Source organism: Gymnoscopelus microlampas, assembly GCF_963454915.1.
Source record: "Gymnoscopelus microlampas genome assembly, chromosome: 9".
NCBI lineage: Eukaryota > Metazoa > Chordata > Actinopteri > Myctophiformes > Myctophidae > Gymnoscopelus > Gymnoscopelus microlampas.
In genome coordinates, this window is record NC_139946.1 from 47,966,828 (window position 1) to 47,991,326 (window position 24,499).

At 42.9% G+C, this 24,499-nt stretch overlaps 1 protein-coding gene across 2 annotated transcripts; it reads right to left on the reverse strand.

Moving 5' to 3' along the window:
• On the reverse strand, positions 1 to 23,949 carry LOC311052578 (DNA helicase B-like). Of its 2 annotated transcripts, none has more exons than XM_084067583.1 (16): positions 23,680 to 23,949; positions 21,387 to 21,752; positions 19,837 to 20,141; positions 18,476 to 18,754; positions 16,801 to 17,085; positions 15,467 to 15,934; positions 13,748 to 13,925; positions 13,415 to 13,556; positions 12,597 to 12,739; positions 12,340 to 12,424; positions 12,190 to 12,249; positions 11,310 to 11,499; positions 10,568 to 10,726; positions 8,949 to 9,253; positions 4,186 to 4,513; positions 1 to 3,636 (listed from the first exon to the last, which is right to left on the reverse strand). In XM_084067583.1, exons 1-16 carry the CDS (start codon positions 23,912 to 23,914, stop codon positions 3,520 to 3,522), a joined length of 3,645 nt encoding a protein of 1,214 aa, XP_083923709.1. In that variant the 5' UTR covers positions 23,915 to 23,949; the 3' UTR covers positions 1 to 3,519. The 2 variants fall into 2 exon arrangements, with proteins under 2 accessions (XP_083923709.1, XP_083923708.1); XM_084067582.1 differs by having other exon boundaries at positions 11,310 to 11,502.
• Between the last annotated feature and the right edge of the window lie 550 nt (positions 23,950 to 24,499).

Below are 24,499 nucleotides of genomic sequence, written 5' to 3' on the forward strand. Positions count from 1 at the left end.
AAATAGCAAGGGGAAAAAAAGCACTACCCAACACTCAGACAAGTTAAACTTTATTTGCATAAAAAACTTTTTTTTTAAAGGTGCAGTTATGCTTAAGAAATATTCCTTAAGAGATTAAAAATACAATATATAAATTGCCAGATAATTCTTTTTTTCTTTGTAAACAATAACAAATGGCATTGTAGTTCCAAAGTTTTTACACAATACTGTTCAAAACATTTGCCTTCACAGGCAGGGAATTTGCGCAAATCTTTGAATATATAGATTTTAAAGCGAACATTTTTAACTCAAATCTCTGCTTCTGGGGGGTCCCTGGAACAACATATTTTGAGATGGGGGTGGTCCACGGCCAAATACATATCATTTTGGGGGCCCTAGACATGAAAAGGTTTGAGGACCACTGATTATAGCAACATACGTTTTTTTCAAAAACTGTTAGGATTTAGAAGACATTTGTAGAATCCCCAGGAGCAAAGATTTGAGTTAAAAATCCTTTTCATGATTAAAAAAAAATAATTTGTAGATCTACAAGCTCATAGGGCGATGAGCTTGTATATCTGCTATGTTTGAATAGCCAAAGTATAAGATAATGATTAAAGTGGTTAAAATCTAAAATGACAGCTGCTTTCCCGTAGCCTGGTAAACCCTCCCTCCGGAAATCTCATTTCCATTTGATTTCAGGAAGGAGTCTGGTCTGAAACGCCTTTCTGCAATAATCGCTGTGGGCTGGAGTTGGGCGGGAGTAATACCGTTGACTGACAACCCCTTCAACCAATGATCGTTTTTCCCCTTCAGCCAATGAGCAGTTCATTTTGACGAGCTCCAGACTATGTGACGCAACGGGACTTTTGGGACGGCCATGCCGAAAATAGGTTGCCTTATTGGGATACATGCGTGTCACTCCCCGCCCCTGCCGGTTCTCTAAATTTATATTTTTAAATAGGCTCTGTCATGATTAATTGACCATATATATGAAGTTAAACAACTAAATTCTATCCAAACGATATGTTAATAGTAAATTCCGTGCCTCAAAAAATAAGTTTGAGACCGTTTTAAGAACGAAACTAAGAAGTGACGGCACTCGGAGAACAACAATGGCTGCCGTTCGTCTTTTGTCGGCGGCTCTCAGGCTGCACTCGGGTTCATTCGGGCTCACTCGAACTCGCCACCTGATTGGCCAACTGTCGCTGTCAATCACAGAACAATGAGCGACGACGCTGATAGGCTCGTCGGCTCGGCGAGCAGAGCGATTATTGGAGAAAGGCGTTTCAGACCAGACTCCTTCCTGAAATCAAATGGAAATGAGATTTCCGGAGGGAGGGTTTACCAGGCTAGCTTTCCCGCTCTTAATGGCTTAAGTCAGAACGAAGAGAACTCCATTGACCTCCATTGTAGACAGCAGAAAGGTCCGTACCACAGCGAAGAAAAACAAGAAATAGGTTTTGTATGTATTTTAGGTGAACTGTCCATTCAAAAACAACAATAGTTTATATTAAGCGGAGACTGGGACTGCCTGGTGCATTGCATACACAGTAAACAGTGCAACAATTCTGAATAACTTACGACTGGTACACATTTCACAGCTTTTAGTCAGAGAGCAAGTCATATTTAAAGGTAGGATAAGTGATATTCCTTTGTTAAAACCAAAGTAACTTTGTTAGAACTATATATTCTGATAGTAATCATTGCTATAGAGTTTGTTCAGTAACAGGAGTCTCCATGTCTCTCCAGCTCTTTAATAAACAGAAAAATCCATTATCAGGAGAGAGAAATCATACAGGATAAATAAGTGAAATTGGAAGTGATGACATTAAGAAGTGAGCAGATACATTTGCACTGGAACAATAGAAAATTGAAGCTGATAAATGGGTACTCTCTTCTGATTGGCTGAAATTGGCAACCCACCTGATGAACCCACCTTTTCTTTATTAGCCCATTTAGACCTGAGGCAGATTCTAAAAACACCTTCTAAATCCTGACCTAAGTTTTCTGAAAAACTTCAAATATTTATTAAAAATAACAACAAATGTATGTTGCTATATACTGTACATAACAACAAGAACACCAAAAGGGGTTCCTGTCCTGAAAAGGTATAGTTACAGATAGGGGTTCCCGCCCAAAATGGGTTAAAGAGCTGGAGAGATGAGGGGACCCCTGTTATTGAAAGACACTCTATAGCAATGAATACTATCAGAATATAGTGCTTTAACGTTTAAAAAATATATATATATTTTGACAAAAAAATTGATCTACATTTAATGACGGCACTTTCTGTCTGACATTTTTTTTATGTCCTAGAGGGGGTCTAACTATAGACTAATTTCAGGATTCCCTCATGATTGATTTTTCGCCATGATCCCAACATCTGAGTCCCGTGAGGTAACCAATCATTGTTTAGCACAGTGGTTCTGAACCAGTGGTTCTTGAGGGGGTTCCAGGCGGTCCCCAGCTAAATGATGGAGTTGGTAACCAAATGGACCCTTATAGATCTTTAACTCTTGAGAGCGAAGAATGAAACCAAAAGGACCCGTACAGGTATTACTTAAAGAATTGCTATGTTGATCAACGTTTGCCTGTTATCTCTCCTATAGTACCAACATCAATACAGCATGGAATTGTGGACAAAATCGTATGCAACGATAACAAAATATTCTAAGTTTTGGGTCTGAGAGGGTACAATTCATACAAAATGGTGGTCTGTGGCTCAAATGTTGAATAAATAATGGATAGGATGAGGAACGTAAATGAAGGAAATGCAGAACAGGCAGCTATACGTCCTGTCACCTTTCCTTGCTTCCTTTTCATTTCCATGTTGCAGCATCTGTGTCCTCATTTGTACTGGATTTTTTTTTTTAAAGCCCATGTTCCCTTCACAGGGTTGTATGCATGATGTCTACAGGATCGTATTTAGGGGTTGGGATCCCTTTTAACGGCTCCCTTTAACGATTCCTATATTTTAAGAAATCTATATAATTTTGGCCTTTCGTTATAATTGCATACATATTATTAGGACCCTTACAGGTCCATTTATTTCCATCTGTACACTCTCAGAGTTATGGGTGGTCCTTGAAATTAAAAAGGTTTGAGAACCATCGGTGTTGTAATCGTATAGCAGACGTTAAGTCCACATAACCAGCTCAGACAGTGTGATAAAAATCGGTTGCGGCCTGGACGGTTGGCGTAACCGTCTGGGCACCTAAGCTGGTAATCCAGCTTGACCGCATGTTGCGGGTTCGACTCCCGATCCCGACGACCTTTGCTGCGTGTCACCCCCCCATCTCTCTCCCCATTTCCTGTCAGCCTACCGTCCTGTCAAATAAAGGCATAAAAGCCCAAAAATAAATCTTGGAATAAAAAAAAGAAATCGGTTCCGTAAACAGTTCCACATGTGATGGAGCCGATTGTGGTTCCTCGATGTTGGACCGGGTTCCTCCTCTGGTTCCAGATCCCAACCCTAGTTGTATGCATGATGTCTGCCGGGTTGCGTGGCCAGAAGGATGAATTTCAGAATCCAGTTCGTCATTCAGACGGAGGCTCTTCTTTGTACAGCTGTCTGCTGCTTTTGGGGGTGTGCAGGGAGAGCTTCCGCAGTGTGGAGCAGCCCAGCGGTGATGGTTTCTCCGTCTCAGGCTCCGTCTGAAAACGGATAAAAAGACAGGATTTATCATCAGTTGCACGAAAGCAATGCTTGAACAACAGGGCAGGGCAGTACTAGTTAAAGTTCAATAACAGGGGTCTCTCCCCCGTCTCTCCAGCTCTTTAGTAAACAGAAAATATTTCAGGATTTTTATCCAATTTTTATCTAGGAGAGAACCGCAGAAAGATAATTTATCAGATTCAATGTTATAGTGTTCCCAGTTCCAGTTTTGTTTGCACATTTTATATTTTGTTTCATCTCCACTTTCACTTATCCAGTATACTCTATGATGAGTTTGCTCTCTTGATTGGATACAAATTTTAAATAAGTAATATTCCGACCTGAAAACTTGATTTTATTTTTGCTAAAGTGCTGGAGAGACACTGAACAAACACTCTATAGCAACGATCGTTACATGAATATTTATTAGCGCTAATTGCAACAATTAATATCACTTAAACCCCCTTCACAGCCTGTTTCCTACATCCAAGTCATCCTTAGTATAGTAATATAAGGCTTATACACAACAATCGCCCATTTACCCATACCTTTATCTGCTTGGGTGGGGTTCCCATCATCTTATCAGGGTGCAGCCTCTTACTGGGGGTCTCCTGAGAGACGGCAGGTCTGACCCGACCCGGCTGTTGGTCGTCATCCACCACACCATCGCTGGCACCCCTGGGTGACAGCTGCTCCTTGTGAGGCCCAAACTTCTCCTCTTCGCTATTCATGGGTGACCAGGAGTACGCCTGACTGAAGACCATGTCATCCATCACAGTCTGATCATCTGGAACCTCAACCTTGACTTTCCCAACAGGCTTCCACAGGCTTTTACGAACGGTGGGTGTGGAGGAGTGGACGCAGGAGTCTCTGGACCTGCCGGGGTAAATTATTAAGTTTGATTTTATTGATTTGTTTTGGTTTTAACAACAACAATATACATACACCAGAGGACTACATGTAGTCTCGCGTAGCCAGACCCAACTGAAAATGAAAAACAGCGACCTCTGCTGTTTGTGATATTCAATTAACCTCAATTAAAACAACACGTTAATCATCATCACCATTGACTATTGGCTTCAGCTGACCCATCCGACCGTGTCAACCACCACTCTGAACTGACAACATCCAGTCAACACAGCCCCTCCATCGCCCCCTGGTGGCTGGGCTGTCCTCCTCCTACCCCCATTCCCACTACAATCGCTATAATTACACTGCCTGTTAGTTACACAAATACCATTCCTGTCCACATTTCAGACAGGAATATAACAAATCTCCACTGTATTTCCTCCTACCTATTTATCCCGCTTCCCACTACATCCGCAAAACGCCGTGGTGTAGTCCCACAGAATCTCGCCACACTGGCAAGGGAGCCACTAGCAAATACACTCATCACAGTTAAAATGTCTCTATATAACACAAGATCTCTAACACTCAAAACTGGTTTTCTCAAAGACCTTCTTATTGACCATAGCCTGGATTTTTTATTTTTAACAGAGACGTGGCTTCAGGGGGATGAGTCTGCCCCACTTATTGCACTCTGCCCTGAAGACTACAGCTTTTTTAGCTCGCCCAGACCCTCCGGACGTACTGGGGGGGGTCTAGCTATTGTGTTTAAGAACAGCTTTAAATGCCGTCCAGTAAATATAGACCACTTCCCGAGCTTTGAGGTGCAAGTTATTAAGGTGGACTCCGCTAACCCACTTTTAATTGCACTTATCTACCGGCCACCAAAGTACCACAAGGACTTCATAGCTCAATTCTCATCATTTCTCACAAGTACCATAACTCACTTCGACCGAGCTCTGATCCTGGGAGACCTGAACATCCATGTTTGCTGCCCCTCTAAACCACTTGTCAATGATTTTATGCAGTTAATTGAATCTTTTAATCTCTCACTTCTCAACACCGGCCCCACCCACAGGCTGGGCCATACTCTGGACCTTATTTTATCGCTGGGCCTCAATATCAACACTTCTGAACTCATAGCTCCCTGTCTATCAGACCACAGCACTATTTTATTTAATACAGTTCTACCTCAACCCCCTCCAAAACCTCAACTGCCCACTCGTCGCTCACGCCATATTAACTCATCGACTGCCAATACATTTTCAGATGCCCTCATAGCTGCTCCAACCACCCGCATTATGGAGACCCCTCCCCCCTCCTCCAGCACTGAGGAACTCACCTCCCTTTTTAACTCGACCTGTGCCACCATCCTGGATACCATTGCCCCCCTCAAAATAAGCAAATCCAAGCCTAAAGGTGACCCATGGCTGAATGACACCACCAGAGCCCTGAGAAGGGAATGTAGAAAATCGGAAAGGAGATGGAAAAAGGACAAGCTCCAAATTTCTTTTGAAATGTTAAGAAATAACCGTCTCAGATACCAGGATTCACTCAACACTGCAAGAACAAAGTACTTTTCTAATCTAATTTCCAACAACTCCCATAACCCGCAGATTCTGTTCAAAACCATAAACGCTGTCATCCACCCTGCTCCTATTGCAAACCCGGACCTATCTATAGCAACCTGCATTGATTTCCAACATTTCTTCATCAGTAAAGTCAACAACATCAGAAATAACATGCCTCCCTATACACCTACCACCAACAACCCACTGCTCTGTTCATCCAAATTAGACAGCTTTCATCCAGTCACTCTCCCAACCCTCATCACACTCATCTCCACTATGAAATCTACCACTTGTCCACTTGACATTGTCCCCTCTACCCTCCTGAAGGAGGTTATTAATACAGCCGGCCCCAGTATACTCACCATCATCAACAGTTCCCTGGCCACTGGCACTGTCCCAACTTGTTTTAAACAAGCAGTGGTCCAGCCCTTACTTAAAAAACCGAACTCAGACCCCTCCCTCCCCAGTAATTATAGGCCCATCTCCAAACTACCTTTTTTATCCAAAGTCCTCGAAAAAATCATCCTCAGCCAACTCATCCCCTACTTAACCCAAAACAATATCACTGAAACATTTCAGTCTGGATTCAAGGCCAACCATAGCACAGAGTCAGCACTCCTAAAAGTACACAATGACCTCCTCCGCACCACTGATCTTGGTGACTGTGCCATCCTGCTATTATTGGACCTCAGCGCAGCCTTCGATACAGTCGATCACCAAATATTACTACACCGTCTCCAGCACAATGCTGGTATCAACAATACAGCCCTGGCCTGGTTCACCTCATACCTCTGTGACAGAAGCTTTACCGTCAACATTGGCAACTTCTCCTCCCCCCCCGCCAGTCTCTACTGTGGGGTCCCGCAGGGATCGATCCTGGGTCCTATTCTATTCTCCATATACATGCTCCCCCTAGGCCAAATAATTCGCAAACATAACATTTCATTTCACTGCTATGCCGACGACACACAGATTTACCTCCCCCTGACACCAAACAACCATTCACAACTGGACAACCTGAGAAACTGCCTTACAGACATTAAATCCTGGATGACACAGAACTTCCTGCAGCTGAACGACTCCAAATTCGAGATAGTCTTATTTGGCCGCCCTGACTCCATCTCACAGATCCAAAATGATCTAGGCAACCTGTCCTGCCTGGTCAAGCCTTACTCAAAGAACCTGGGAGTACTCTTTGACTCAGATTTCAAATTTGACAAACAGGTAAATGCAGTCGTAAAAAAACAAGTTTCTTTCACCTCCGCTCCATATCAAAAATCAAGCCGTTTCTCTCTGTCCATGACCTTGAAGTCGTTATACATGCCCTCATAACCTCCCGTTTAGATTATTGCAACTCCCTCTACATTGGTATCAGTCACTCAGCCCTATCCCGTCTCCAAATGGTCCAGAACGCAGCAGCCAGGCTTCTGACCGGTACCAAAAAGAGAGACCACATCACTCCTGTTTTGGCCTCCCTACACTGGCTGCCAGTGCAGTTCAGAATACATTTTAAGATCCTCCTTTTTGTTTTTAAAGCCCTAAATGGACTAGCCCCCACCTACATTAATGACCTTATAAGTTACCCCCCCGCCACAAACTGGCAGCTCAGATCAACTGACTTGGGGTCACTAAAGATCCCAACGTCCAATTTGAGGCGCAGAGGTGACCGTGCTTTCTCGGTCGCCGCCCCTGTGCTGTGGAACAGCATCCCACTCTCCATCAGGTTTGCCCCTTCCATCGATTCTTTTAAATCCAGGCTAAAAACATTGTTTTATGCACAAGCGTTCCAATCCCCCTGACACTTTATTGTACGTTTGCTATGCTGTGCATGCTCTTTTTTAAATTACTATGCTTTCTGGTTTTATTATTAATTTTATTATTGTTTGTATTATTGTTGTTTTGATGTATATTGTTGATGAAATGAATTGTGCTGCTGGAATACCTGTATAGCACTTTGGTACAACGAAAGTTGTTTTTTAAATGTGCTCTATAAATAAACGTGATTTGATTGTCTGTTGGGTCTGGCCGGAGGCAAATGGAACACCAGTGCGCAGGGAAACCGGGGTTTCATGTCTGCCTTCACAGCGCATCACTTCCGGTTGGTGCGACTATGTTTTCATTCCCACTAACGATATTTCTACACGGAACACTAACACCACTTCTCCCAGAGAACATGGATGGTTTTGGTTATAAGCCCACTTGTTTCTATGATGAAAGAGTAATTTAAAATGTGAATATCTTTCTGTGGTTTTGCCCGCTCCGAGGACGCTATTGTTAAATTAGTTTCGGCTAGTTTCGAGGGGGGAAGGGTGGACGGACACGTGAATCCCGCCCACTACATTTGATTGGGTAAAGCGCGGCCTGCTTCCTGATCTGAAGGCACGCCCACTTGTAGCCAATGCGCACGCGTTATGACGAACCTCCCCGACAGATTCCAACGCAGAGCAGAATCTGTTCTTGAGAGATTAGACTACATGTAACCACACATATAGTCCAGTACAGTTTTCAGAAAATAAATCCTGTTGCATAAAAAGCAACTAAAAAAATCTTAAATAACACAGATGCTTTCCCAGTTCTAAAAAGGTATAACAACGTATAGGCTTTCCGGGTCTTAATGGGATAAATTAAGACTGTAAAACCAGGGGATTTGTTTGGGTGAAATTGTTCTGGGGATTTGTAAATTTTTTTCATCAAATGACCATACTAAGTTACAATAACAACATTGCATTGGCCAATAAACTGGTTATCAGAAATAAACAAAGACAACATTATTGTTTTTCTTTATTATTTTATTTTCTTAATTAAAAATTAATTATCCTAATTATCCCAAAAAACGATTATTTGAATATTCGATTATTCTGACCCATCCATAATATTTAAGCTTCTCAAGTTACCTGCTGGGGGTCGGGCTTTGGAGGAGACCCGGGGGCCGTGCTGCCGTGCCGCGGGGTGTGCCGGGCGGACAGGGGATGATGTTTGCCCCGCCGCCAGCTCTGGACTCGTCCAGAACCTTTTTCACCAGGCCACTCAGGCGGGTGGTGCGCGGGGTCTCGCGTTTCGTGATGGCCGATGCGATGGCCTCTTGCTTGGCCACGACGTACACGCGCTTCTGTCCCCTGGTCACCGCCGTGTACACGTGCTTCCACGTCTGGGCCTGGCTGTTTCCCAGCACGTACACGATGGTCTCGTTCTCTGAACCCTGGAGCGGATCAATCAGTACAACATACACCGTCAGGGAAATGAGAAATCAAGAAGTGTGTTCATTAGGCATGTAACGATTTATCGTAAATTGATTGAAATCGATTCAAACTGGTGACAATTTAAATCAAGACAAAAGACAAAAAAAAGAAGAAAATACAGGATGTTTGTAAGAGAATGTATTTAAAAAAAAAAAATGTTCAGTCATTTGCTTCTGTATTGAAAAGAGGATAAGAGAAAACACAGTATTGTAAAATACTGGATTTGTGTAAGAGAAATAATATATATTTTTTTTAAATCGGTCATTTCATTTGTCTGGAAAATGAATAATCGTACGGTGAACCTAGTATCGCGATTCGAATTGTATCGTGAGTTGAGTGAATCGTTACATGCCTAGTGTTCATTAAACTAATAGTAATGCCAGTGGAATGGTCATGGAATGATGCGGGCCTGTACATCAACCTTTTCATTACAATGTTCTATTTCAAAATGGATATGTTTGTAATCAGAGAAAAGAATAGAAATCTGGCACACCTAGGAGATTGACAGGTGCGTCAGAGAAGACCACGGGCCAACTAGTATAGAAGAAAGGACTCCCGCACACTGCCCTCTTCACTTGAAAATAAAACATATTTACAGATACGTTGTTTCTGTAACTAACTTTTTTTTTTGTGGCTTTTTAATATGCCTTTACTGATAGGATAGTAGGTTGACAGGAAAATGAGAGAGAGATGGGGAGTGACATGCAGCAATGGCCGTCGGGATCTGGACTCGAACCCGCTGTCAGGCTACTTTGGAGCCTAGGTGCCCGGACCTCTACGCCAGCAATTCGGGCCAATAATAAACATTTCTAATTGCAAGTGAAGAGGGCAGTGTGCAGCTGTCCTTTCCTCTATATGGAATCAGATCAAACAGAAAAATATGCTCCTTGGAGTGCAGGCCTCCGCCAGGACGGGTTGACTACCCATGGCCCATAACATTTGGAAATCAATCAATCAATCAATCAATCAGGTATATAGTCATTTGGAATAGAAATCTGAAATATCTCACTGATATATCTTGATCACATGACCCCCAGAGATAATGAGTACCGATTTGTTTGAGTTTTGGAGAAAATCTGTAGGGGTAGTAGCAAAAGGTGTTTTGAAGAAGACGCGAAATGGCGGAAAATCTAGTCTAGTTGCTCACCAACACACACGGACGGACAGGGGCGAAAACCTAATCTCCGGCCTTGGACCGGCCGACCTGGCGGGGACAATTAGTTTTAATAATATCTGATTAAAAAAAGCACAATATGAATGATGAGGGAGGGTACCTGGAAGGTGTGGATGGTCCTGGCCCAGGCGTGCTGCAGTCTGCACTCTCTCTGCAGTTCCTTGAAGTCCGCTTTAATCATCCGCCCATCGCCGTCGTCCAGGGTGAGATACCTGCAGCGCCTCTTCCTGGAGGAGCCCCCCTCTTCGATGGTCACGTCCTGCCAAAGACAAACGGGTTGAAGGTTGAACGTAACTTGCTGCTAGTTTTGTTGCATCCTCGGCCTAAATGACCAGACACAGTCAGCAAACAATCAACCTATTATTTTCACATATTAACCCATTCAATCCGGGAACGCAGCTGTGTCATTTTAGATGTCTTTGGCTATTCAAAAATGTGTGCAAATCTTTGAATATATGTTTTCTAAAGCGAACATTTGTAAATCAAATCTTTGCTTCTGGGGGGTCCCTGGAACAAAACATTTTGAGATGGGGGTCCGAGGCCAAATATATATATGCTATATATGCTCCAACTTTTCCATGTCTAGGACCCCCAAAATGATATGTATATGGCCACAGACCCCATCTAAAAATATGTTGTTCCAGGGACCCCCCAGAAGCACAGATCGGAGTTAAAAATGTTCGCTTTTTGAAGATGTACAAGCTCACAGAGCGTGCCACACTATGAGCTTGTATATCTGCTATTTTTGAATAGCCAAATAAATCTTAAAATGGCACAGATGTGTTCCCGGTCTAAATGGCTTAAGATGCAGTTCAAATCAAAAATGCATCCACAATTCAGACCTCCCTGATGAAGAATATCTCTCCGTTACAGAGGCGCAGTTTGTCTTTGTCTTTCTTTGCAGGGTCTCCAGTCTCTCCGCCATCACTGGACGTTAAGCTGGCCTCAACATCCTCAGTGTTACTGATGTATCCGTTCTTGGTGCAGCACACCTTGTCTCCAGGTTGAAACAGCAGCTTGTTCTTGTGATCTCTGCTAGCCAAGACAATAAATCACAGAAGAAGACAGGGAAAATGTGTTTATATAATGTTTTCCAAAACAATTTACAATGATAAATAAAACATAACACGATACTGTCAAACTGTAAAATGATCAGTAAAAATACAATACAAAAATACCAACAAAAAGGGAAAAGCAGCGAGAGTGTAAATCTTTTCTTTTCTCTGCAATGGGGAGCAATATGGAGGATGACATTGGATGTTATGTTACTGATGGGAAAGGAAAAGGGGGAACATATGCCAAGCAAATGTCTTCTTATGTGTATTTTGATTTTGAGTTCATGACCTTTTATTTCATTTATGTCTGCCGAATTGTAAATAGTTATTTTCTTGTTTTTGTTTATTTGCTGACAAAAAAAATAAAGTGTAATATTTCACTGATGCATAAAGGTAAATACTCATCTATGTTTAACAAAAGCTTACATTATAAAATAAATACTTTCCCCAACAGGTGAATTTTAAGTGCTTTAAGTGATTTGGATAACTTCTCTCTGACCGCAATGGTCTGTTCATAGAGATTTCTATTATATTCCGGTATACAACTATAACACATATAGCAACAGCCTTTCGGTGAGACTGAGGTACAGCAGTGGCAGCAGTATCATGGTTGGGCATGTAAATTAAAAGGTAAAAGACGTTATGAGCATATTATGTAGTCACTTACTTGGTTGTGTGATTGTTGTAATGCTTACAACAAAGTTCATTGATCAGTGCTACATCCACCCTGCGAAAATAAAATAATATAATCTATGAATAATAAATGTATGCCGTTAAATGTTGCTTTTCATTTTAAATTCGTTGCTGATTTCTTTACCTTCTGAAAGCAATGAACTGTGAGGTGTCGTCTTCCTTCAACCCAGGTGCAGAGTCTATCAGTAACTTGATAGCATTCTGTATGTCTAAAACACAAATATTATGCACTTTTAGTATACACTACAGTAGTTGTAATCTGTCTATCATAAACTTGTTTCTTCTATTCTGAAATAAAATCTTGTTTTTCTCCTAAATGCATTTCAGTGAAATCCAACAGATTTAGATAGAAAAGAACGTAATAACACCATGAGTACTCACCGTCGTCAGACTCCTCCCTGGGTAGACGTATATGGATAAACTTTTTGTCAGCAGATGCCATCTTGCAGGGCCCATTCAGATCCACTACAGCGTCAAACTCCAAGTTCCTGTATGAGCATTTTTTCATTCCCATGTCAGCGATTCTGGAATTAATTGAGACAGTTGTTAGTTATTAAGTAAATAAATATAAGCTATTTCAAATAGGTTTCAATATAAAAATGGCCCAAATTAAAAATAATACGATATCCACAAATCCACCCATCTTTAGTTATTTATGGACCTGTTTTTCAATATACACAAGGCCAAAGACACAGGAGTGGTTAAATAACAGAGTGTACTACAATGGCAGAGGACGAGTCCAAGTCCAGCTCTCAAGCCGTTGGAGAATCTGTGGCACTGTTTGAAAAGCAGCAATGAACAACCTGGAGCAAAACTGGGAACTAGGAAGAATGGGGGGGGGGGGAATAATTCCCAAACACTGTGCCAACCAGGTAGATATTCCAAAAGATGTGAAGCTTTTATTGCAGCAAAAGGTGGCTTTACTAAGTACTAATATGTAGTACATCAGCATTTCTCAGTTTTGAATTTACTTTAAAGAAAAAAGAAAGAATTGCTAACGAATAATTACTTTTGGCTTTGAAAAATTCTATCTGTATCATTTGCAATCCAGACAAATTCTTGCTAGGCTTCGGTCTACCCCAGCCTTGACATTCCACTGCTTAACACAACTCCATAAATGTGGACATAGTTTTACAAAAATAGTGATGAACGAGGCCTCATATGCAGAGTTCCAAAAAAGGAAAATGAAGGATATTTACAGTCCGGCGTTTCTAACAATGAGCTCCGACTCAGCACGGTGGTTGGTCTTCATCTCGATGGCCCAGGAGCGAAGCTTCAGACTCTCAAACAGGTCGCACAGGGTGTTGCCAGGCTGGATGCTGGGCAGCTGTCTGACGTCACCTGGAAGCAATGCAATTGGTTTCACATCCACAGGCTCACAGCGCATTGTGAGCAAGTAGAATTGCTGTTTTCGCTATTTTGTTTACATTTTCAGCCTATGGTCACATGGCCAAAAATAGGTATGCCAAGTTGAAAGTGCAGCAGCATGTAATGAGGATGTAGAAGAAGAGGATGTGTGCTGTGGGCCTCACCCAGTATGACAAACTTCTTGAGCTTGGCGTGCTTGGTGAGCATGGAGAGAACGGAGTGGAGGAGCTGAACACACACCAGGCTGCCCTCGTCCACCACCAGCACACGCACACACTTAAACTTCCACTCCTTTGGACAGCCGTTCTCGTCTTTGTCCGACATCATGAAACTCCACAGCACCTTCAAAGTGTGTGATGAGATGATAATGAACTCATTCAGTCTCCAGGAAAAACACCACAGGATTTCACACAGAAAAAAAGAAAACAGCATGTCGTCGCACATGACAGTAGCATGCAAACAAACAAAAAAACAAAAATACTTATAAAAAGGGTTCCATCCACCTATTGTTAAAATACAAATCAATGTGTTTCCATCAACTACTTTCATGTGAATATTAAAAGGGTGCAACCAGATTACTATTAACCCATTAAAGCCTGAGGCCGATTCTACAAAATGTCTTCTAAATCCTAACAGTTGTTTTGAAAAAACCTGTTGCTATATCAGTGGTTCTCAAACAACCCCCAAAATGATATGTATTTGGCCGCCACGCCCCATCTCAAAATATTTCGTACCAGGGACCCCCAGAAGCACAGACTTGAGTTACAAATGTTTGCTTTAAAAATATATTCAAAGATTTGCACATATTTTCAAAAATAGGAGATCTGCTATTTTTGAATAGCCAAAGAAATCTAAAATGACAAAGATGCGTTCCCGGTCTTAACTGGGTTAATTTGGATTTGCATTTACGTTCAGCGCTTTTCATGTTACTTGCTATTAGAGTGGTCCTGACAGCCTTTCGATCAGCTATATATTATATCCGGCCCAGAGATGACAAAGAGAGCATGAAATGGCCTATTTTATGAGTCCTAAAATGTCATCATTTAGAGACAGTTAAGGAAGAGACGACACAATGTAAAAAGTACAGGACTGATCCTCAGTCAGCTAAGGGTCCATGTGAGTCGGACTTGGTCAACATCTTACCCATGCCAATAATCACGTGAACCCGATTCTTGCGGGACGATACAGTGGAAAAGCACGTCTACAAGCTCACATGAGCTTGTATATCATCCATTTGCAAATACATTTAGTCGAGGGAAAACGGGAGGCAGCCTAGTAGTTAGCTTCCATACTCCTATAATAATGTCCATAATTTAATCCATTAAGACCGGGGAACGCATCTGTGTCATTTTAATATTTCTTTGGCTGTAAAAAAATAGCAGATCTACAAGCTCATAGCGCGGCACCAAGTGCCATCCTATGAGCTTGTACAGTATATCTGCTATTTTAGAAAAATCTTCAACATTTGTGCAACTATATATATTTTTAAAGGGAACATTTGTAACTGTCTCAAGTCTTTGCTTCATGGGGGTCCCTGGAACAAAATATTTTGAGATGGGGGTCCGCGGGCAAATACATATCATTTTGGGCTTCCTTGACATGAAAAAGCACCGATATAGAAACATGTTTTTTCAAAAAACTGTAGGATTTAAAAGACATTTGTAGAATCCCCAGAAGCAAAGATTTGAGTTACAAATGTTTGCTTATTCAAAGATTTGCACAAATATTCAAGTTTTTCCAAAAATTGCAGATCTACAAGCTTGTAGCGCAGCACTCGGTGTCACTCTACGAGCTTGTAGATCTGCTATCTTTGAATAGCCCAAAGAAATCTAAAAATGACACATTCTTTCCCGGCCTAATGTCCACCAAGCCTCACACAGTACCTGATGCAGAGTGTATGCAGTGAAGCAGGTCTTCTTGGTCAGCAGAGAGGCAGCTCTACCCGTAGGGGCGGTCAACAGAACCTCATCTGCACCGTGGACGGCTTTGTTCCCCTCCTCCTTCTCCTCCCCCCCTTCTAATCGGGAGAGGAAGCCCGGGGAGAGGGGAGGAAGAGGAGCCTCCTCCTCCTCGTCCCCCCAGCCCTGGGATCCTCCGTCGGTGTCATTCTCAAAGGCGGCGCAGGCGTCCTTGATCTCGTCCGCGTCTCGGGCGCTCCGCTGCGCGATGGCCGCTTTGAACAGCAGGCTGACCACCGTGGTCTTCCCACAGCCGCCCTTCCCGCTGATCACCGTCACCGGGTTGGCGCAGATCATCTCCGCCGCCCGCACCTGGTCCTCGTCCAGCTCTATCGGGGGGAGGAGGCTCTCTGGATCCTCCTCTTCCTCCTCTTCGCCGTCATCACCGCAGGGCTGTCACGATTACAAATTTAAGTTGACGATTAATTGTCACTCAAATAATTGCAATTAACGATTTAATTGTGTGGTTGGCATTGGAACATTATGGAGTACTTTTTTTTCCCTGTTTGTCATTTAGGCTTTGTAATAAAAAATATTCCACAGTGCAGATATGACTTAAATATACAAAGACATTATTGACATATTGAATACATGTATATGTCACAGGGAGATTGGCATTCCAGGGAGATTGGAAGTGGAGCGCTTGTTTTTAGGCTCGGGGCGGGGCTGCGATGCGAGGACGGCGATGACGACAACAACATGGATATACATACATACCAGCCTCAGTGGCGCACTTTGATAATCTTTGGACTCCCCATCCACTACCACTGGGAGTCTGGGTTTGACTCCCGCTTGGGACATTACTTTTTCAAACAACCGCGGACTACTTTTTTTCGCCGATAACGTATAGTTTTGGACCATGACGGAGGCGCGCCGACTCAGCAGACCTTGAGGCCATGGAGTCACGCCCGAGCGCCTCCAGGCGCGAGTGCCCGCGACGACCGGCCGATGGTCTGCTAGTCGACTGAGCGCCGTCCGAGTTATGTACCGATAGGCACAGAATCGTAAATGATGTTGTGGGGACTGCGTTTGCCCCTCTGTGGTTTGCCCCAACTTCTTTTCCATTCTCCCTGGAATGCCAATCTCCCTGTAACATAAACATGTAAAAAATGGCAGAAATAGCTATTTCTGCTTTTTTTAATATTCGGAAATGGGTGACATTTTTCATCATGTTAACGATTATGACGATTATGGAAATATAATTAAGATTCTCAAATAATTGTGACTAGCTGATTATGTAATAATTGTGGCAGGCTTACATCACCGCTGGGCTCCAATTTGACCAAAGGCGTCTTTTCGTCGCGAGGCGGCGGGATCGATATAGCATCACCGTCCGACTCGCCGTTTTCATCGTGCCGGACCGCCTCCGCCGATGCGTGCTCTGCGATGGCGCCGGCCTGTATCTTGGACCTGCGGCGCTCCACGGCGGCCGCGCGCAGCACATCTCTGGCGTCCAGCGGGATCGTCCACTGTTCGCCCTCCAGCAGGCTGCGCAGGCACCCGGTGATGCCCGTCTCGTAGGAGTAGAAGTTGTGAAGCCCCACCTAACAATTGGAAGGAAAAAATGAATAAATAAATAGAAAAATAAAATAAAATAAATGAATACAAACTAAACCATACCCATCGGGGGATTTGAGCACCCATATGTGCGTCATGGTCCGCTTGTTTCACGGATGTGGCAACACCGGCGCTTCTTTCACGCACATGATTTGGCAACCCGGGAGCCAACAAACACAAAAACGCTAATAAACAGCTGACATTTGGGGAAAGTGAAAAACGGGCTTGGGTGTTCCGTGCTCATGGAAATGGTTAATGGCTGTGTGCAAATGCAGATCAATTGCTCCAGCCACTGAGGAGAACCGGGCAGAAGAGATTTTTGGCACAGACAGACGCACAGAGCTAGAGCTTTGTAGAATTATAGGATGATAGTAATGATAATTCTAAACAGTGATGGTAAAAATGCTACTAGTGATAGAAGATATTGTTATAATATAATGAGTAAAAGGTATATACAAATAGTTTACGTCTGAAAAACTCATGTAAACCGAAATGGTGTTTCTTTTTGTTTCGTCTGTTCTGAAATGTAATATTTGAAGCTCTGTGTTAGTTCATTTTCTTTTGTTTGCTCTTACGTTTTCTCTATGCTACTATGCTAATTTATTTAAAATGGTAATAACGGTGGGCAAAATAAGCTTTGGCTTCAGCCCATACCTTTTCGGCCAAATAGTCATCTTGTTGACTAAGTTGTACTGTAAGTTCAACTGTTTTATTATAAAAAATCATGATCAAAATAAAAATAACTAACTAACCCAGGGGTCTTCAACGTTTTCAGGCCAAGGACCCCCTAGCCGAGAGAGAGATGAAGCAAGGACCCCCTCTATATCGTATAACATTTTGTTTAAGATTTAACTTTTTTTGTTTACTTGGTCTGCTCTTTTTTCCCTCTACACCTATAAACCTCTTTGCCAAAAATAGTCGATCTACAAGCTCACAACGCCTCGTGCTGCGAGGCGTTGTGAGCTTGTAGATCGGCTACTTTTGGCTAAAGTTCTCCTCAGAAAATGGATGCTATGGTTAAAGTGGTTAACGTAAAAAGAAAAACCATATCACACAATGATTTGGCGGACCCCCTATAGCAGGGTTCCCCAATTACTTTTCCCCAAGGGCCAAATTATGTCTTGGGTACCAAACCGAGGGTCAGGGGCATTCTGCCCGCGCGCGGGCGCCGAAATCGTGCATGCGCGCGAATCGTGCACGCGCCAAATTTTTAGTTTTTTATTGTTTTTTTTTTCTCTAATCAAGCTAATTTGACATTGTGTTATTTTAGGCCTGGGATTCTTAAATCCTGTGTTGAGGGTCACACAAGGAAAATTGCACTCCCCTAGGGGTCCCGGACCCCCTGTTAAAGACCCCTGAACTAACCAACCAACCGACCTTCTTCTGCCGGTCGAACGCGACCACGCCGAGCTTCCGGAGGAACTGGAGGGATTCCCACGTGTCCCACTCGGCCGTTCCCGCGTCGACCCTCAGCCTTTCGCACAGGAGCTGCTGGTCCATGTAGGTGCTGCCTGTGCGATAGCAGTGCTTCTTCAGTCTGTCGTAGGCGCACAGCGCGTTGCGTTGTAACGGCGGGATTTGGTCGAGGAGGTTGCAGTCGATGAAGGCCTGGAGCTGGGCCTCGCAGCGCGTGAGTTTGAGTTCCTTGTACATCACCTTGAGAGAGACGAGAAGTAGAAACAGAGTTAAGCCTGATAGAGGAACACAAACACATTTCTGTGAGGATCATTTTCATCAAAATCATAGATTTGAATCGCATTATTCTTAAAGGACGACTTCACCCATTTTCAACCTGTCTTCATGTAATTGGTCCTCCCTAATGCTTATTATAATATGGTACCATTTTTGTCTATTCACTCTGTGTCTGAGAGAGGAGGGCTGTGGACAGTTCAGAAACCCTGTCTATCAGTGACATTATTGCTGGGAAATCCAAGCTAATAGAAACTGCAGGCTTTCTATTCATGGCAAGTTAGCATGCTATAATAGAAGCCATTGTTCTCACGTTAATAAAAAATAAAAATGGGGCATGGTGGCGCAGTCGGTAGCACTGTCGCCTCACAGCTAGAAGGTCATCAGTGCCCATACCCTAGGTGGGGTTGGCGAAAGGGCCTTTCTGTGTGGAGTTTGCATGTTCTCCCCGTGTCTCCTAGGGTAGGTACCCTCACAAAAACATGTAGTAATCCTGGTCACTATACTGCCTCCCCCTGGTCAGCCAGGGCGTCTGATGGAGGGGAAAGGAACTGGTTTGAATAACGTGTTCCTTCCACGCGATACGTCCTACCAGGGAAACTCTCCCCTGTCAGGTGACAAGAAGGTCAGTAGGCTCTCATGCATTGAAGGAGGCATGAGCTCGGCCCTGGCCTCCCTAGTTTGGCAGAGGGAGTGTAGTGCCCAGGATTACATAGACAATTGGCACTGGGTGTAAAAAATAGGGTTACAAAATCATGGGATAAAATTTTTAAAAAACTAAAATAAAAAATACAAAAATAAAAATATTGTTTGGAGAAAAAAAACTGCCTAACGATGATGTCACTGGTAGACGGGTTTCTTAAGTGCCCATAGCCCTCCTATGAGACACAGACCGTTTTATCATGAGCAATAGTGAGGACCAATTATATGAAGATAGGTTGAACATTGGTGAAGTCGTCCTTTAAGTGTTTAAATAAAATGAATTCTAGTTAAATGTGGTCTAGGACTCTCCAACATGGGGATGGGTTGGGCTCCAACACAAGCCTTACGTAGTTAAATCCAAGTTTCCACACATCGGTTGTCAACATCTGCTCCAGTTGGTTAAGCAAGCTCAGATCCTCTGGTTGCAAATCTGCTTCCATCTCCTGTTCAGTCCCGCTCTGTGGGTCCGGGAGTCCCGGCACGGCCGGCGTAGCTTGTGTGGACATACCAGTGGCTGATTGTTGTGGGTGGCATGATGTCACCCTGTCCTTGCCCTTTTTAAGCAGCTCAAGGAAATGCCCGGGCAACAGTGTTGAGAGGTACATCATCACAAGGGGATAGAGAGAAGCTGCGTACACCTGCATCCCTGCATCTGTGATACAACAGAATGAGTAAGAGAAAATAAAAAAATAAATGACACGGTCATACATATCAGCTTGCAGGAGGGGGTCATCACCATGCCAGCTTGTGGTGGACAACTGAACATTTTCATCGATATTTAATTTTTGACATACAAAATAATTTTACCAGAAATATATAATGAACTCCTAATGTGCCATAGTGTCTATGCCAATGTGCTACACATTTTACAATGATAGTATTTCTGCATTAACCACTGAGCCACAAAGAAATATACAGTCTTCTTTTGTAAAGCCAATTTACTATGGCCTATAATACATGCCCAAAATGGGGATGCCAGGGTTAAAGAGGTTACTTATTCTGAAGAAAACCTTAAGACTGCCAGGTGGCTAAGACAGGCATTGGGATTTCAATAATTAGGTCTTATCAGTACAGTTAGTGCTTCCATCGCACGTTACATGAGCAAAGGGCCATTTAGGTGCAGATGTGAGTGGGTGCGTGTCATATGGTTATTATAGAGATTGCTGGCTTTTCAGAGGACAGTGTTACTTGAGGTCAGGAGGAGATGAAATTATAGCAGTTCTACTTTTTTGGTAAGGTAGCTTCGATAGTTGGTGAAAAATCGTCTATCATGATGAGGAAGTCTTAGACCTTGCCGGTCAACAAGCTCAGAATGCTATTTTTATTATCTTAGTTTTTGAAATTGTTCGCCTACAATGACAGGTTGAAAGTTGTTAAAAAATGACAATGAAAATAAAGTAGTATTGTAAGGCAGTGATTTTCAAATTGGGATTCCGGAACACTCAGGGGCAAAATGAGGATAGGTATTGATCAACTATTTCAAAACATTTTGACTATTTTCGAAAGATATTTATACATTTGAAAACTTGAAAGGGGACATTATGCATAATGAGTACTTTTACTTTTGGTACTTTAAGTACATTTTCATGGCAATACTTTTGTACTTTTACTCGAGTACATTTTGCATTGCAGACTTTTTACTTGCAACAGAGCATTTCTACATTGCAGTATTGATACTTTTACTTAAGTAAAAGAAAATCACACCCTGTGTGAAGGAAGTGGTGCCTTTGATGAGCCCCGTATTGATGTTGTCCTCAATATTTGTTTATTGGACAGACACACACCTGGACAGACGGACACACGGACACACAGACAAAGTCAGATATAGAGCGGTTGGCACCGCTAAAAACTTAATGGAGTACTTTTTTTCCACCACTGCTAAACAACAACAACATACCTGACTTAGTGAATCTGGCTCTTAGGCACTGGGCTGCTCCAACATTAGCATCGCCGCCTTGCTCAAACTCATCCAGGACCTCCATCAGGTTGAACAGGGTCACGTCTCTGTGCGGCGGGAGCCACTCAAAGAACTGAGCGAGAAGCTCTGGCGGCTGGACGTCGCACGCGGTCAGGAACAGGGACACCATGGAACGCCATCCGTCCCGGTCCAGGTCGAGGCGCAGTTTGTAGCGGGGATATCCCTGAACCGACAGCTTCTTCCCGCGGCGGCGTGCCACGCAGGTCACCTCCCACCAGGGGCTGCGCAGGGCAAAGCGGCCCTCCACCTGGTGCCTGTTACCAGACACCATGTCCTGGAATGTAACTGGAAGGAGAGGAATGAAACAGCTGCAGCTGTGGACTATTTTCTGACTGATTTTTCCTATTTTGATCAGTGTTGGAAAAAGTTACAAGTAGAAGTCCGGAATTCAAAATGTACTTGAGTAAAAGTACAAAAGTATTGGTATCAAAATGTACTTAAAGTACCAAAAGTAGAAAGTACTCATTATGCAGAATGTCCCTTTTTCGCAAAGTTTTCAAATTTATAAAATGCATTAAAATCTTTTGAAAATAGCCGATCTACAAGCTCACAATGGCTCGCATCGCGACCCATTGTGAGCTTGTAGATCGGCTATTTTCAAATGGCCGAAATGTATATAGGGCTGAAGTGGTGTTGTAATATTGATCAAAATCTACAAAGTAACTAGTAACTAAAGTTTTCAAATAATTGTAGTGGAGTAAAAGTACAATATTTGCCTCTGAGATGTAGTGGAGTAGAAGTAAAAGTACTGAAAATTGGAAATACTCCAGTAAAGTAAAAAAGACCTCAAAATTGTACTAAGTACAGTACTTGAGTAAATTTACTTAGTTACTTTAAACGACATATTTCAATTATTTGAAAAATATATTTTTGTACATCAATGCAAAACAAATGTAATTCGAGTCAGATTAACAATTTAAAAGCCACATTTGATACTGCAAAAAAAAGACAATACACAAAGCTACACCTCCATGTTATGGGCTTGCAGATATTTTTGTTAATTTTGCTATTGTATTTCAAAAATAATAGAATATATGCAGAATATTTTCTATTATTGTATTCCAGTATTTAAACGTTGCCACACTCAAGGCATGTGCATGGGCTAGATGCAAACAAACACCAAGAGATCCACAGTCCAAACTCTTTGCAGGTATACTTTGCACTCCATCAGTTCACAAACTTTTATCCTTGGAGCCCCCTTCTTGCATCTTTTACTGTACATATTCATGATGTTTTTGCATAGTATTGTATATTTGTCTGTCATTAAATGCTTTGATGAATTGAGTACAATGGACCCCAATGGAAACAAGCCATAGTGCCTTCTTGGGTTTAAAATGATCTTATAGCAGACCTTGTATTGAACTGTACTTCCCTGTGCTTGTCTTTGCAAACTGTTAATAAAGTATTCAATCAATCAATTAGAATTTGAAAACAATGTTGCACATAAAGCTATAATCATCTGGGGACCCCCAGTTTGGGAACCACTGTCCTACATTAGCCTGGGATCAAGACTATCATAGATCTATTTTATCGAGTCTGACTTACTTTCGTATCTATGATAGTCTTGGTCTCTAACCCCCTAATAGTCACTGGACATCCGCGCGGAAAGGCGGTACTTCTCCGTACATCATGTACAAACAAATCATATAAAGTCGCTGACCCTGTAGACACGGATGCTAACTCGACATTAGAAACCGGTGTTCACTGTATTAGCCCGTATGTTCCAATAAATATGCGTTTTAATCCCGTCTGTGGCCGATTCTGTCGGAAGTTCCCAATGGGCGGTGGTGACGGAGCGCATCCGGTGAAAAACGGAATTACACTCAATGTAAACAGGAAGTAAACGAGGGGTAAAAATGGCGTTCGGCCGGCCACAAACGGGGTTAAAACACTTCTTTATTGAAAAATACGGACTAATACATTGAACAAACACACCGGACACCGAGTTAACATTTGGGCCACGCGGATTAAGCACCTTATATTTTGCATGTGTACACATTTGGAGAAGTACGGGCTTTGGAGCTGACACTGTGTGTGTGTGTGTGTGTGTGTGTGTGTGTGTGTGTGTGTGTGTGTGTGTGTGTGTGTGTGTGTGTGTGTGTGTGTGTGTGTGTGTGTGTGTGTGTGTGTGTGTGTGGGACACACACAAGAAAAGAGTCTTGATCTAAAACTAATCCAAGTAGGCGACCAAGGCTACTACAACATCATTCACCTTCATCACGAGAAGGCACGGAGGAGCGCAGCCTGTGTCCTCCTCCTCCCTGCATCTCACTCATGTCCAGGAACTCGGGTTCCTCCTCGGGCTCCTGGTCAGAACCAGAGTCCTCCTCCTCCTCCTCATCTCCTCCTCCTCCGTCCCCGGCTCTCGTTTTGGGGGGTAAAATGTAACCGATCAAGGTGACGTCCCCCACGGGAGTCCCCAGAAGAGACGTCTGGGACTGAGACATGTTGTTTATTGTTGTTGTTGTGGATACATTGTATCTAGACTCTGCTCTGCTGTCTGGGACTCCCGCCGCCTGAACGTGGACGTTTGTTTTGGTGCGAAAGGTTTCCCCACAGATCACGTGCACCGTTGCCAGATTTAGCGAGATAAATAAGCAAGCAGGTCTATGAAAACAAGCCCAAAAGCACTTTGAACGTATTACTTTATGCATAGGCAGTTTGAAAATAGCAGATCTACAAGCTTGTAGGTAGGTCTGCTATTTGCAAAGAAATCTTGAGGGAAATATATATATATGTTTTAGGGCTTTTTGGCCTTTATTTTATAGTTGTTGTTTTTTTTACAGTAGAGACAGACAGGAAAGAGGGAGGGAGAGGTAGGGAGAGACACGCAGCAAAGAGCGTCGGGATCGGGACTCAAACCCGCGATGCGCTGTCAAGCTGCTTTGGAGCCTAGGTGCCCGGACCGCTACGCCAGCAGCCCGCGAATGTTACATTTAGAAAGAAAAAAATCACACCCAGTGTGAAGTGGGCGGTGTGTGGTCATCACAACATGACTCACTTAAAAAAAAGTATAAATTACTTTTTTTTAA